At 33.6% G+C, this 14,086-nt stretch overlaps 1 protein-coding gene across 1 annotated transcript in view; it reads left to right on the top strand.

Annotated features, from left to right (window-relative positions):
- Positions 1-13,738, top strand: part of PTPRQ (protein tyrosine phosphatase, receptor type, Q) — a gene marked incomplete at its 3' end in the record, with an annotated part of 63,451 nt that extends 49,713 nt beyond the window's left edge. Inside the window, exons 11-16 of the mRNA XM_008593659.1 lie at positions 5,134-5,166; positions 5,629-5,790; positions 6,491-6,636; positions 10,721-10,889; positions 12,912-13,202; positions 13,463-13,738. Of these exons, the coding sequence (XP_008591881.1) occupies positions 5,134-5,166; positions 5,629-5,790; positions 6,491-6,636; positions 10,721-10,889; positions 12,912-13,202; positions 13,463-13,738 (1,077 nt within the window). The remainder of the gene's footprint in view (positions 1-5,133; positions 5,167-5,628; positions 5,791-6,490; positions 6,637-10,720; positions 10,890-12,911; positions 13,203-13,462) is intronic.
- Positions 13,739-14,086: the final 348 nt, after the last annotated feature.

Raw genomic sequence — 14,086 nt, 5'->3', positions numbered from 1 at the left:
AAAAAAAAAAAAAAAAAAGCTGGAGGCATAACTCTGCCTGACTTCAAATTATGCTACAAAGTAACCAAAACAGCATGGTACTGTTACAAAAATAGACATTCAGACCAGTGGAGTAGAATAGAGAACCCAGAAATCACTCCTCAGGCTTATGGCCATCTGATATTAGACAAAGGCAACAAAAATCTACATTGAGGAAAAAATAGCCTCTTCAACAAGTCGTGCTGGGAAACTGGATATCCATATGCAGAAGAATGAAACTAGATATGCATCTCTCACCATACACTAAAATCAACTCAAAATGGATTAAAGACCTATGTATAAGACCCGAAATTGTAAAATTACTAAGGGAAAATATAGGCGAAACCCTTCAGCAGTTGGGTCAGGGCACAGGTTTTATGAACATGAGCCTGAAAGCAGAAGCAGCAAAAGAAAAAATAAACAAATTGGACTACATCAAACTAAAAAGTTTCTGCACAGCAAAAGAAACAATCAACAGAGTTAAAAGACAAGCTACAGAGTGGGAGAAAATTTTTGCTAACTATGCATCTGACAAGCGACTAATATCCAGAATATATTTAGAACTGAAGCAATGACAGAGTGGGAGAAAATTTTTGCTAACTATGCATCTGACAAGGGACTAATATCCAGAATATATTTAGAACTGAAGCAATTATACAGTAAAAAAATAAATGACCCAATTAAAAAATGGGCAAAGGAGCTGAATAGACATTTTTCAAAACAAGATATACAAATGGCCAACAGATACATGAAAAAAAGTGCTCAATATCACTAGTCATCAGGGAAATGCAAATTAAAACCATATTGAGATACCCCCTCACTCCAGTTAGACTGGCTATAATCAAAAAAATGGTGAATAACAAATGTTGGTGAGGGTGTGGAGAGACGAGAACAATACTGCACTGTTGGTGGGACTGTAAATTAGTACAACCACTTTGGAAAACAATTTGGAGGTTTCTCAAATAACTACAGATAAATCTTCCATATGATCCAGCAATCCTTCTTCTGGATATATATCTAGACGAATGGAAATCAGGTCAAAGAGATACCTGCACTCCCATGTTTACTGCAGCTCTGTTTACAATAGCCAAGATATGGAAACAACCTAAATGTCCATCAATAGATGATTGGATAAGGAAACTGGCATATATACACTATGGATTACGACTTTGCCATAAAAAAGAAGGAAATACTGCCATTTGCAACAACATGGATGAACCCGGAGAAACTTACATTGAGTGAAACAAGCAAAGCACAGAGGAATAAATACCACATGTGCTCACTCATATGTGGGAGCTAAGACAGAAAGGAAGGCAGGAAAGAAAGACCACAGTAGTGCCGTGATCCAACAGAGGGAGGGAACATTCCTTAGGGCTACAAATAGGAGTGGGGGGGAGGGGGGAGGGGGAGAGAGGTTTGGGGATAATTGGGAGGGGACAAAGGGTACAAAAGTAATTTCTGGTAATGGGTATGCCTCTAGTATGAATCTGGCCCTCACATCATGGGCAGGAGGGGGAACAATCAGCTTTGTATCTCATGAATATTTGTAATAATAATAAAAAAAGATGGATAGTGTAGTAGTTACCATTTTGGGACAAACGTTTTTTATGTATATTTTCTTATTTATTTTTCACAAAATTACCACAGAGAAAAGAATTTTATCCCTATTTTACAGTCATAGAAACTAAGACCTGTTGAGGTTAAGGACTTGCTTAAGGATATGGAGCTAAAGATGACAGTCAGAATTTATGCAACTATTTATGCCATGCTTGTCTGGGGTTGTTTAATACATAATTACTAACCCATTGATACTACTGACTGTACACAATAATTATTCTAGAGTAAAGTGCAACTTAGAACAGTTTCCTTAAATCATGGGAAAATTAGTGAAAATCACTGGTTCATATGAGGAAGAAAATAATTTGATTAAGAGTCAGGTAAATGAATACTAACATTATTTTTGGGAGTGGTATTTAGTTAGTGAGTGAAAGGATTAATCTAGAACACTTAGATAACAGCATATTACAGTGTTGAAAATAAATTTATAGAAATGTACAAGTATGGATGTATCATCAGGTTAGGTTACCCACATGGAAAAAAAATCAAATGATGAAGATTAGAATTAAGACCATGACCTTTCAAAAGGTATCACACCTCATCTAGGAAACCATGTATATTCATATTTAGGGAAATGGGGAAATTTGTTTAAGTATTCTCATGTGGTCTTTTGGTATTCAAGATTCCTACATAGGCAATTGTTGCTTAGCATGGACTTGATGCTATAAGAAACGAACAGAGAAATTGGTAAGGAAACTACTATTATGCTCTAGAATTTCCTTTATGCCCTGGATATCAAAATGTGGTCTGTCTTTAAAAAGAAAAAAATAAATTAACTAGGAAATTACTTCATCTTAAAGACTATATTAATCCCAACCCAAGAAATTTTCTTGGTTTTACCCACGAGTGAAGACAGAAAAACTGGATCTTATATTTATTCAGAATAATTTCAAAGTAATTTGAATTCTTTGATTTCCCATTTTAAAAGCTTTTCAAGTGCTCTAATAGGTTTAGAGTTTGATCAGTAAAATGACTGCATCGAGGACTCTCAATTTTTATCTCAGTTTGAAAATTTGCACTGATTGGAAGGTTTGACTCATTTTGAAAAGTTCTCTGTTTTAGAGATTAGGTATTATGTAACATTTATTTTTATTGGTTATGAATATTCATGAGATACAAAGCTGATTGTCACCCCTCATGCCCATGATGTGAGGGCCAGATTGATACTGGCAGCATACCCAATACCATCTGTTCCATCTGCACACAATTTATGACTTTGGATATATAAGAGTTAGACATCTTTTGTCAGATAGTTTTCTTCTGTTCCTCTCTTCACCTCACTCAACTCCCTATTCTACTTTCAAACTTTATAAACTAGCTTCTAACGAACAATTTCCTGCATCTTTGGGATTATGACTTATTCTCCTATTCTGTATTTTGGTCACAACTAATTTCTTTGTTCATTGCTTTCTCTTTTTCTTTGCTTTTAGCTATAGTGGGAAAAAAGGTATTGTCCTTGTACTTAGGGAAATTACATTGTTATTAATGATTGTTTTAAAATTATTTACTGCTTTGCCTCTCATTTTGAGAATGGGGGATGTATCTTACTCATATTTATGCCTAGCATAGTGCCTGATGCAAAGTAGATGCTAAATAAGTTTTGTAGAGTTTTGTTGAATATTGATTTCACACATATCTCTAAATTCAAAGAGGGAAGAGAAGGTATTTATCTTTATTTGGAGCACTTTCTAAAGAAAAAACAGGGCAGATGTAGAAACTATATCTATATGTGTTAACTGAAGTGGATTATTGAATTTCTTATTTAGATAATTTATAAAGACCATATTCTTTTTGCTGAAATATCTCATTTATTTTTGTTCTGCGTTATCCATTTAACATAATCTGAGTTTTTCTTAGAGTAGGTAGATATTTATCTGCAATATTTTGCTGCGAAGATAGGGCAAGAAGGTAGCGATGCAAGGTAGCAGATAGCATTGAAAGATATGCTTGAAAAGTAATTTTTTTTTCCTTTTTGTCTTTTTTCGTGACCGGCAACGGATCGCAACCCTCAGTGTCGCACCCGTACCAGACCGGGACGGGCCACGGGATCGCAACCCTCGGTGTTGCCCCCACACCTCACTCAGCCAGTGAGCGGCCGGTCTGTATGTGGGATCCAAACCCTCGGCGGGAGCGCCACCGCGCTTCCCAAGCGGCGCACTATAGCAGTGCGCCACCGGGCCGGCCCTTGAAAAGTAATTTTAACCCTAGATATAATACAATTAGATTATGTTAGCTAATTCATAGCTTTAGAAATCTGAATTGGATTAGCTCCTCTGTAGTGCTCTGATGATTTGTGACAAACGACAGGAGTATGGAATTGAATAAAGTTTCTATGACAAGGCATCTTTTTTGGAGACTAATAGCCACAGAATTAAGTTTTGAAAGCCCCTATTCTGTAGTCTCAGTGAGGCCGAAGAAAGCTCTCCCTACTACTGCTGAAAAAGGATGCCTAATGAAACTGTTTCAAATTGCTGAATAGCCTGGCTAATCCTGCCTGTCTCTAATCGCATACTCTGAATCCATATTTTTCACACTATCATAAGCTTTCCAACTATTTTTCAGATAACATTACTTATGTTTGGAATGAATTGATGCACCTATAATAGTAAAACCATGGCTGAAATGTATCTCTTTGTGGATATTCTTAATTCATTTAAAATCTATTATTTCTCTTAATGATTCAAGGATTCAAATATTTCAATGGTAAAGAAAGCATTTTCTATTAGGGGATATCTATTTAATTCTTGGGTGCCTTGTATTTCTAAAGAAGAAAAATATGAGATTACATGAGACATATACCATTCCTGTGATATTCATCATATTTTCTTATACTAAATTCTTTACTAATTAATTTTATTATTCTTTTTTTTTTTTCCTTTTTGTCTTTTTTCGTGACCGGCAACGGATCGCAACCCTCAGTGTCGCGCCCGTACCGGACCGGAACCGGCAACGGGATCGCAACCCTCGGTGTTGCGCCCGCACCTCGCTCAGGCAGTGAGCGGGAACCAGTCTGTATGTGGGATCCGAACCCTCGGCGGGAGCGCTGCTGTGCTCCCAAGCGGCGCACTGTAGCAGTGCGCCACCAGGCCGGCCCTTATTATTCTTGAAATAAAAATTTGTCTTTAAAATACACATTTTTCAGTACTGTTATATACATGTTCATTCTTTGGGTTTAGGTACTAATATACCCAATTGAAAACTATGGAAACTGAACTGAAGTGAAATAATTTGTAGTGCTGTGTTACTTAGCAACGTTTTGTTCTTAAACATTTTTTTTTTTTCCCCTGCTGGGATTTTGGTACTTACTTAGAGAGCTTTGAGTTAATATTTACTTGATTTGTTTTCTTTTCTGAAGTGACATTTTAAATACTTTTAAGATTTTCCTTGAGTGAGAGATGTGAGCTCTACTTTTTTCTTTCCTGTATGATATACATACATTGTTTTCAATTTTATTTTTATTAAATAAGTAAAGAATAGCCCCCAGTCTCCCTGTTTTAGATACTACTATTCACATATTTACTATTTATTTATTTGAGTTGGTTTGAAGTAAATGTTACTTTTATACAGGATATGAAAGATGGGTTTTTTGATAAACTAATAGCATAAATAAGATTTTGCCAACATTTAAAAAGAACAAATATTTGGACAACTAAAATGTGAATATGAAAAGAAATGCTACAATTACTTGAGTAGAGTATTCCTAGAGATCCATTAAAATTGGTCCAAGAAAACTCTAATTATGAACATCTTGTTACCACTTGATTGAATTACAGAATGTACTTGAAAGCAGAAGAAGTTAATTTACTGAATTATTCTAAAATTCACTATATTCAGTATTTTAGGATAAGTGAAATCTTTATCTTATTAATCTGGATTAATAAATACATGTATGCAAATAATTGATTATTTTTAATGTACTTGTACTCAAAAAGCATGTGGTAACTTTTAATTTAAAAGTCAGCTGGCTGGATAATATGATTTTTTTTTCTCTCAGGGATAGATCATCATTAAGAACCATTAATGTAACTGAAACATCATTAGAGTTTTCAGATTTGGACTATAACGTTGAATATAGTGCTTATGTAACAGCTAACACCAGATTTGGTGACGGGAAAACAAGAAGCAGTGTCATTAACTTTCGAACACCAGAGGGAGGTGAGTTCTTAAGGATGTAAGCCAATTAAAAATATTCTGCTTAGAAAAAAAGTATTAAATATCGAAATGTATTATTAAGACTAACATCCATCATCAGTTGGATGCAAGATTGCATTTAGGTTACTTTGTAGTTATATGATGTTGGGAAAGCTAGTTAATCTCTCCGTCTTTCAATTTTCTATCTGTAATATAAAAATAATATAATATCTACTTACAGGGTTCTTATGAGGATTAAGTCAACTTATATTTGTACTGGTAAATGCATTCAGCACAGAATTTACTTGACACATAGTAAGCATTTTATGTGTTTGTGAAATGAAACAAAATAAAATGCATGAAGTCAGCTCTCTGTTTGACTTTGACCCCTATTATTCAATTTTAAAATTCTAAGTTAAATTCAAATTTTATGTTATGTATTCTATATTGGCAACTTATTATAATGTTGTTTTCAAACCAGGGCAGTGGGTATGTTTTAGAGCCAGGGAAATATTTTACAGGTGAGAAATCCATCTGTCCTCTGCTTGAATATTGCTATGATAGAGTGTTAGAGGGATGGCCCATGAGTGTTGTGGGTCCCATTTCTGACCTCTAAATAGCAATGATCATCTGTTTAACTTATCAAATGTGCTAAAATTCAGGGCATTTTAGACATTACTAGGAGCCATGAGTACAGTTTTTTGTTCAATTGTTTGTTTTTTAGAACCAAGTGATCCTCCTAAAGATGTTCATTATGTAAATCTCAGTTCTTCATCAATAATTATCTTTTGGATGCCTCCTTCAAAACCTAATGGAATAATACAATATTATTCTGTTTATTATAAAAATTCTTCAGGTACTTTTATGCAGGTAAGGCCTGAGTTTTCTCCTAGTTCTTTATTTACATCCTTCAGTTTTGTTGGTAATATGAGCTTGCCATGGTAGAAGAAATCTGTTACCTTACATCCATAATTATAGACAGGTATGTTTTCTCTCTCTCTCTCTACCTCCACCCCACCACACACACACATTTCTATAACTTCACACTTTCTATAGCTTCACATGTATTAGCAACAACGAAGCTACAACCTATTTAAAATTCTGTATATAAAGATGGACCCCAATTCAACTTCCTCCGAGAAGTATTCTCTAAAGTGTTGATGGTTTCATTTATCCTCAAAGTTATTTCTTAGCTAAAAATAAGTTTTATTTTGCTTATGTATAGTATAAATAGTTGTAGTGTTTGGATGTGTTTGTGTGTTTTTCTTAAATTAAAAAAATGTTTGTGACTGTTAGCAGGAAGGGTTATTATTGGTATAATAATAGTAACTATTATTATTATTACTTAGTATTAGATATAATGGAGACCATGAGGAATGTGGTTATTTAATTTCTGGTGTACAGGGTTCTGTGTTTGCACAGTTTTCAGATGAGCACTTTCTAGGATGTGAATGATAATAGTTATGAAAATAGCTAAAATGCATTTAATTTAGAGAAGTATTTTCGATTTTTTATCAGAATTATATTATCTCTCTAAATGAAGTGTTTCCCAGAACTCCAATAGTAAAAAGCATAAAATTAGAGTGGTTGTGATTGAATGAAAGATGGGAAGAGTTGGAATATAATTTGAAAAACACTAATTTAGAAGAAATACTTCAATTTACAAAATATGTACTTTACTCGTAGAAATTATTGACTGCATATTGATTGTGACTTTGGCAATTCTTATTTCTTTGTATCCTTTTAAGTAAAAGGAGAATAGAGATAAGTCTTGGTAATTCTAAGCTGCCAAATCTCATTGTGACTGACAACCCAAGTTTAGTCAGAAGAGTCTGTTCTTGTGAGTGACAACCTCTGGGACTAAGGCACAATTTGCTTTAGTGCAGCTGTTGTACAGTGTAGACTAATGAATAGGGTAAGAGCAGAACTTTGGTTATTCTCAGGACTAACCCAGCAGGGAGTAAAAGAAAGGCCGGAGTTTGGCTCAGTGTTTACATTCTGACCTCTAAGAGTGGGATTGTATTATAAGTGTGCCTATTTAAAACTTCATGTCAAAAGGAAACTACTTTATAAAAGACATGTAGATATAGATATAATTGTAATTATAGATCAACATTTTTAAAACAAATTCCTTATGAGCAGAAGGAGAGAGGAAGGTGCAGTTTTCTTCTATTATGTGTATTAAGCAGTTTTTACTGTTCCTTTTTCTTCCACTCTCTTTGGGGAAGAGAAATGGGAACTAGTGAGGCCATTTATTTTTCACCACAATATTGTTTACAAATTTAATGATACACCATTAGTACCACAGAAGATATTTAAATTGCCTACTTTTCCACGCATTTAACAAAAACATTGCAAAATGGCTTCGGTATTTCTAAATCTTAGCAATGGTTTGCCTCTGTACAATTTGCTTATGTTTTATACATGATTATAGTTTGGTTCTCTTTGTCAGCATCTCTAAATAAGCAAGTGTAAGCATCTAAGTATGGTTTCAACATGATCTTCTACACCTACTGATTCAGACCTAGGTATATAATATGATCCCATTTGCAATTTGTCTGCCTTAGAACATGTTATATTTTATTAAATAATCTTAAGAATGCTTTTAAGTGTGACAGCTGCAAGAGAGCACAGGCTAATGATGATAAAACATTTCAGAAGTATAGTTTCATATTGCTTGATGTTCATCCATGCTTTACTTTATTCCTAAAGTTAATGTTAAAAATAGCAACAATATCTTTACTACCTAATTTTCTATTTTGGTTTGGTAGAATAGAAGAAATTCTCGAAATGCAAATTACACAGGAGTATAGGTGTATAGCTGTTGTCTTGTTTCTTCTCTTCTTTCCCTTTCCCACGGAATTTTGTAAAACAACTTATGCATGGCATGTTACATTCGGTCTCCTGTTCCAGATATATGCTGCTTGTTTTAGTTCCATTGTGTCATAGCAAACAACTTGAAGAAAAAGATTGTGTGACATTTACCTTTCCATTTCCTGAAATCCCCCAGAACTGTATTATGCATAAGTTCAATGCTCAATAAATATTTTAATTCAAAGAACATAAAATTGTTATAATAGACCAACATTATTTTCATTACTTAGTTATGATTTTTGAGCACTTGAGTATGTAGTCAAGTAATCTTCTTTCTTTAATCTTTCTTTATTCTTATCTTGGGTCATTTAATCTCTGTGTTACTGCTTGGCAATCCATCTTGTTCTTCCTTCGGTTGTTCCACACTGTGTTTTGTATAGCATATTAAATCTTCTACATTTTAATTTTTATCCACTTATATCATGTCCCCTCAGTGTGCCTGGTGTAATGTCTCAAATAAAAAAATGCTGAATGAATATTAATTGATTAATCAAATTTGAAGAGCTTTTACTAAATACCTTCTGACAATATTTATATAAACAAAGGAGTAAACCTTAACTAGATAATTTGAGCCAAAAATTTCTGTTCAGAAATAAACAGATTAATGAAATAATCATCTGGATAACTGATCTAATTTTGTAAATTTGTTATATGTCTATGCATGTTAAGTCACACAGCCAGCAGAAATGACTTCTGAGTGATTCAGAATAATTTGTTACTGGTCATAGGGGTCTTAGGTTATCAGAATGAATTCTATAACAAAGAAAAATTAAAATTTATACCAGAAAGCTACATTAATACTTTTAAGTGGTGCTTTATATAAGCTTCTTATTCCATGTGTAAAGTAGATGTACTGTTGGAAGGTATTAAAGTTCATGATGGATCATACTTTGTGTGAGATTGTTATATTGCTTTATGTGTCTGTTCCTAAATGAGTCACCACAAAATTGAAGTAAATCTTTTATTGCACTCACTCCCCCCGCCCCAGATACTGGCAAAAGAACCACAAAAATCTGCTGAATTTAATCTTTTGATAAATTTTAGAATCATCTTTTATAAATTCAGTCAAATTGATTATCCTATGTCATTCATTTTAAATGAAACTGATTACCATTTATTGTTTTTTTATTATGTGCCAGACATGGTATTGATTGCTTTATGTGCTCCATGTCACCTAATCCTCAAAAGCTCTCTGTGCAATGGAGATGATTATTCCCATTTTACAGTTGAGGGAAGTTAAGCTTTGAGATTAGTTGATTTATCCAGGGCTACCCTGCCAGAACTTGAATGCAGACCTATAGGACTCCATGAAGTGTAGATTGGAATGATTCAGCTCTCTCAGTATAGATGGACATTACTGTAAAATTATACATACTAGTTACCTACATGGTTCATGAAGTCTATTCTCATTTATTTTAGAATTCATTTTGACTATGTGTTCTGTTTTTAAAATTTGGTCAGAAAGGAAATGATTGCATAAATTCCCCAATAATTCAAAAATGCCTTAGGAAAAATATAACTATGAGTCAGGAAATAAAACTTAAAAATTCCTCTTACTCTGCATATCAGAGAGTGCATCTAACTGTTTTCCCTCTGCTCCCCATGACTATAGAAAAAAGAGGACCCACTAAAGGTGAATAATAATAACTATTTGAGTTCATAGAAGGAGACAAACACTTTCATAATTCCTTCATCATTAACAGGAAGAAAAAATTGAAAATTTTATAGTACTCCCAAACTTGTTTTAAAATAGCCAATACTTTGAAAAATATTGAGTGTTTTGTATAGAAAACTGACACCGCTCAGCATGGTTATAGCATTTTCAGTTGGCTGAATCTTGAAGATTTTACTTTTGTTATTTGTGTATTGATTTTGTAATAAAAACTGCTACCATGTATTTCTCTTTAGTACAGACATATTTCCAGTTTAATTATTGCAATAAAAATATCCTATATTGATTTTCCTAAAAAATTAACATGTTCAAATAATGAGATAAACAACTCATGGATAATAATAATTTTGAAATGTTCATGTATAATAAAATCCATTCTGAACAATTAAAAAAATGTTTATTTTTCAGAATTTTACACTCCATGAAGTAACCAATGACTTTGACAATATGACCGTATCTGCAATAATAGATAAACTGGCAATATTCAGCTACTATACATTTTGGTTAACAGCAAGTACTTCAATTGGAAATGGGAATAAAAGCAGTGACATAATTCAAGTATACACAGACCAAGACAGTACGTAAATGAAAAGCACTTATTAATCTTTAATAGGATTAATTAAATACTCTATAAATATTGCAGGATCATTTTCTATTTGTATGTATTTGTAGTAAAATCTACATTTTATTTTGGCACATTTAACTATTCATTATCGGAGTCTGAAAATGCATTTAATATAGTTATAAAACCATTACAATAATAACAGCCTCTTCTATTTATGAAAACTGCTACCATCATTTATGAAAATTCTGTTGCTTTTTTGTTTCAAAAGATATGACAGCCATTCAGTTATGGGCATGAGAAATACTTCTGCATACATGAATGAATTTTCCGATAATTAATGTACCAACCATCTGCTTTAAGAGCTACTTTTTTGTTTTATCTCTAACAACTTGTTTCCTTTTCAGACTTTGAATCCACATTGGACAATATGCAGCACTTTTATTCTTACTGTGTTTTTGATTAATATATCCATAGTATCTTTTTTATTTCCAGAAGTTTCTTGTATGTGGTTTCTGCAGAATCCTGTTTGTGCTGAGTGTTCAGAAAACTATAATGATTGAAGCTCTTGATTTTTTTAGGCTTCAGTTTTCAGAATACAATGATGTGTGTTTCCCTTGTGGTTGTTACTGTTTTCCATTTGTTTGTTTATTTGTAAAAGATCAGTCTGTTATTGAGAAATGGTATTGACCTAAACTTCTGCTGAGTATAAAATTCCATGCTTAGTATCTGTAGGTCATAAGTTGACAGACACTATAAGCATTGAGAATTCGATGCTTTCCTTGTTGTTGGAACAATGTTTGAATAGTTAACAAGTTGATCACCAGAGTAAGATATAATAAATTGTGTGGAAATATTTATTTGGGGAATTTTTAGCAAAAATGTTTTAGTGTAATATATGGTCAATATCATTTTGTCCATTCTTTAAATGCAGAAATCTCCCATGATTTTTGCCAACCTATAACATTTTATCAATTATAATCATAGCACCATGAAAATAAGCACTTACTGTACACTGCTTTAGGTGGGATGTCAAGTTTACATTAATAGAGTCTAGTGTCACAACACAACTGATATCTGAGAATTAGAACTTTTATAAGTAGGGTAATATTTTAATATACAAATGCGGGTTGGTAGTCTGGTGACTAGAGATATCTTGGGACTGGGTATAAGAAAAGCTGAGTTAGTATTGACCCTTCCTTTTACTACCAACATGAACTTGAGCAAGTCACTTAATGGCTGTGAGCCTCAGTTTCCTCCTATGTACGATAAGGATAATCTTTAGAAGAAAGAAACTAAAAATATAGTTTGGATAATATTAGTTAACAAATTATTTCAATATCTGAGTGTATAATCTCCATGTTGTAGAAAAGAAAAGCCAAGAGAATATTGTATAAAACAATTCTCACACATATTAAAGATGAAAGGTTTTACTTCGAATGATTTTTAAAATAATAATTAAGATTTTTTAATAGGCAATGCTTATCACATCTGCAGTTAAATAATGTAAGAGCTGATGATGTAATAGATACCTTTTCCACAATCATATCCAGTTTGTGAATGTAGTTCTGTTTAGAGTAACTCATGGTTTTTGGGCCGGCCCCATGGCTCACTCAGGAGAGTGCGGCACTGGTAGCACAGAGGCCGCGGGTTCGGACCCTATATAGGGATGGCTGGTGCGCTCCCTGGTTGAGCACGGTGTGGACAACACCAGGCCGGGGGTTGTGATCCCCTTACTGGTCCAAAAAATAAAATAAAATAAAAGCATATCCAGTTTGTGAATGTAGTTCTGTTTAGAGTAACTCATGGTTTTTGGGCCGGCCCCATGGCTCACTCAGGAGAGTGCGGCACTGGTAGCACAGAGGCCGCGGGTTCAGACCCTATATAGGGATGGCTGGTGCACTCCCTGGTTGAGCACGGTGTGGACAACACCGGGCCGGGGGTTGTGATCCCCTTACTGGTCAAATAAAATAAAATAAAATAAAATATTTATAAAGTAACTCATGATTTTTATATTTTGCAAATTACCTGTCATAGTACCTGAAGGGCTTGTTGGAAACCCGACTTACGAGTCCATTTCGTCAGCTGCAGTAAATATAAGCTGGGTCCCACCATCTCAACCAAACGGTCTAGTCTTCTACTGTGTTTCACTGAGCTTGCAGCAGACTCCTCGCCACGTGAAACCACCCCTAGTTACCTATGAGAGAAGCATGTTTTTTGATAATTTGGAAAAATATACTGATTATATATTAAAAATCACTCCATCAACAGAAAAGGGATTCTCTGATACCTATACTGCCCAGCTACACATCAAAACTGAAGAAGATGGTAGTCTAGACCCTTTCATTGCCTGTGAAGCAGATTGTTGTTGTTCTCTTCATTTATATTGATTTCTGATAGGAAATGTTATTCTTATATAGATTTTGCTCATTCTCAAGTTATTAGCCTTTTAATAAACAAAATATTTCTAAATTTCCTAAAATTAAAATAATTATCTGCTAATAAAATAAGCCCCATTATTATTGAGCCTTCTTCTTTTTAATGCTAATTCGCTTTTGTTTCATTAATATTCTCTTTTTCTTTTATAGTCCCAGAAACTTCACCAATAATCAACACTTTTAAAAACCTTTCCTCTACCTCAGTTCTCTTATCATGGGATCCCCCAGTAAAGCCAAATGGTGCAATAATAAGTTATGATTTAACTTTACAAGGACCGAATGAAAATTATTCTTTCATTACTTCTGATAACTATATAATATTGGAAGAGCTTTCACCATTTACATTATATAGTTTTTTTGCGGCTGCAAGAACTAGAAAAGGACTCGGTCCTTCCAGTATTCTTTTCTTTTACACAGATGAATCAGGTAAGCCGGAATCCACATTTCTTCAAATGATTTCCCTGTTGCAGAGCTTGCTCTCTCTTTTTAAGGAACAGCATGGAAATGAAAGGATATTTGATTGTCTATTTCTAACAGGCTTACAATTATTCATCTACTTTGCTGAACCTTCTTTTTCTTTTAATTTGAGCTTTAGAATTATGTGTTCTGTTTAAAGCTACTTTGGAACTACTGTGTTGCAGGTACAAAAACATAATTACTTATGATTCTGAAATTAAAATATGATTACTCTATAAATCTTTTTTTCCTAACATTTTTATTTACCTATTTTTGATCGTACATATTTATGGGATACAGGTTTGACTATCAGTATTT

The sequence above is a fragment of the Galeopterus variegatus genome, unplaced genomic scaffold (assembly GCF_000696425.1).
Source record: "Galeopterus variegatus unplaced genomic scaffold, G_variegatus-3.0.2 Scaffold9482, whole genome shotgun sequence".
Classification (NCBI taxonomy): Eukaryota; Metazoa; Chordata; class Mammalia; order Dermoptera; family Cynocephalidae; genus Galeopterus; species Galeopterus variegatus.
Note: the sequence above shows the minus strand (reverse complement) of the source record. Positions and strands in the feature narration are given on the sequence as shown.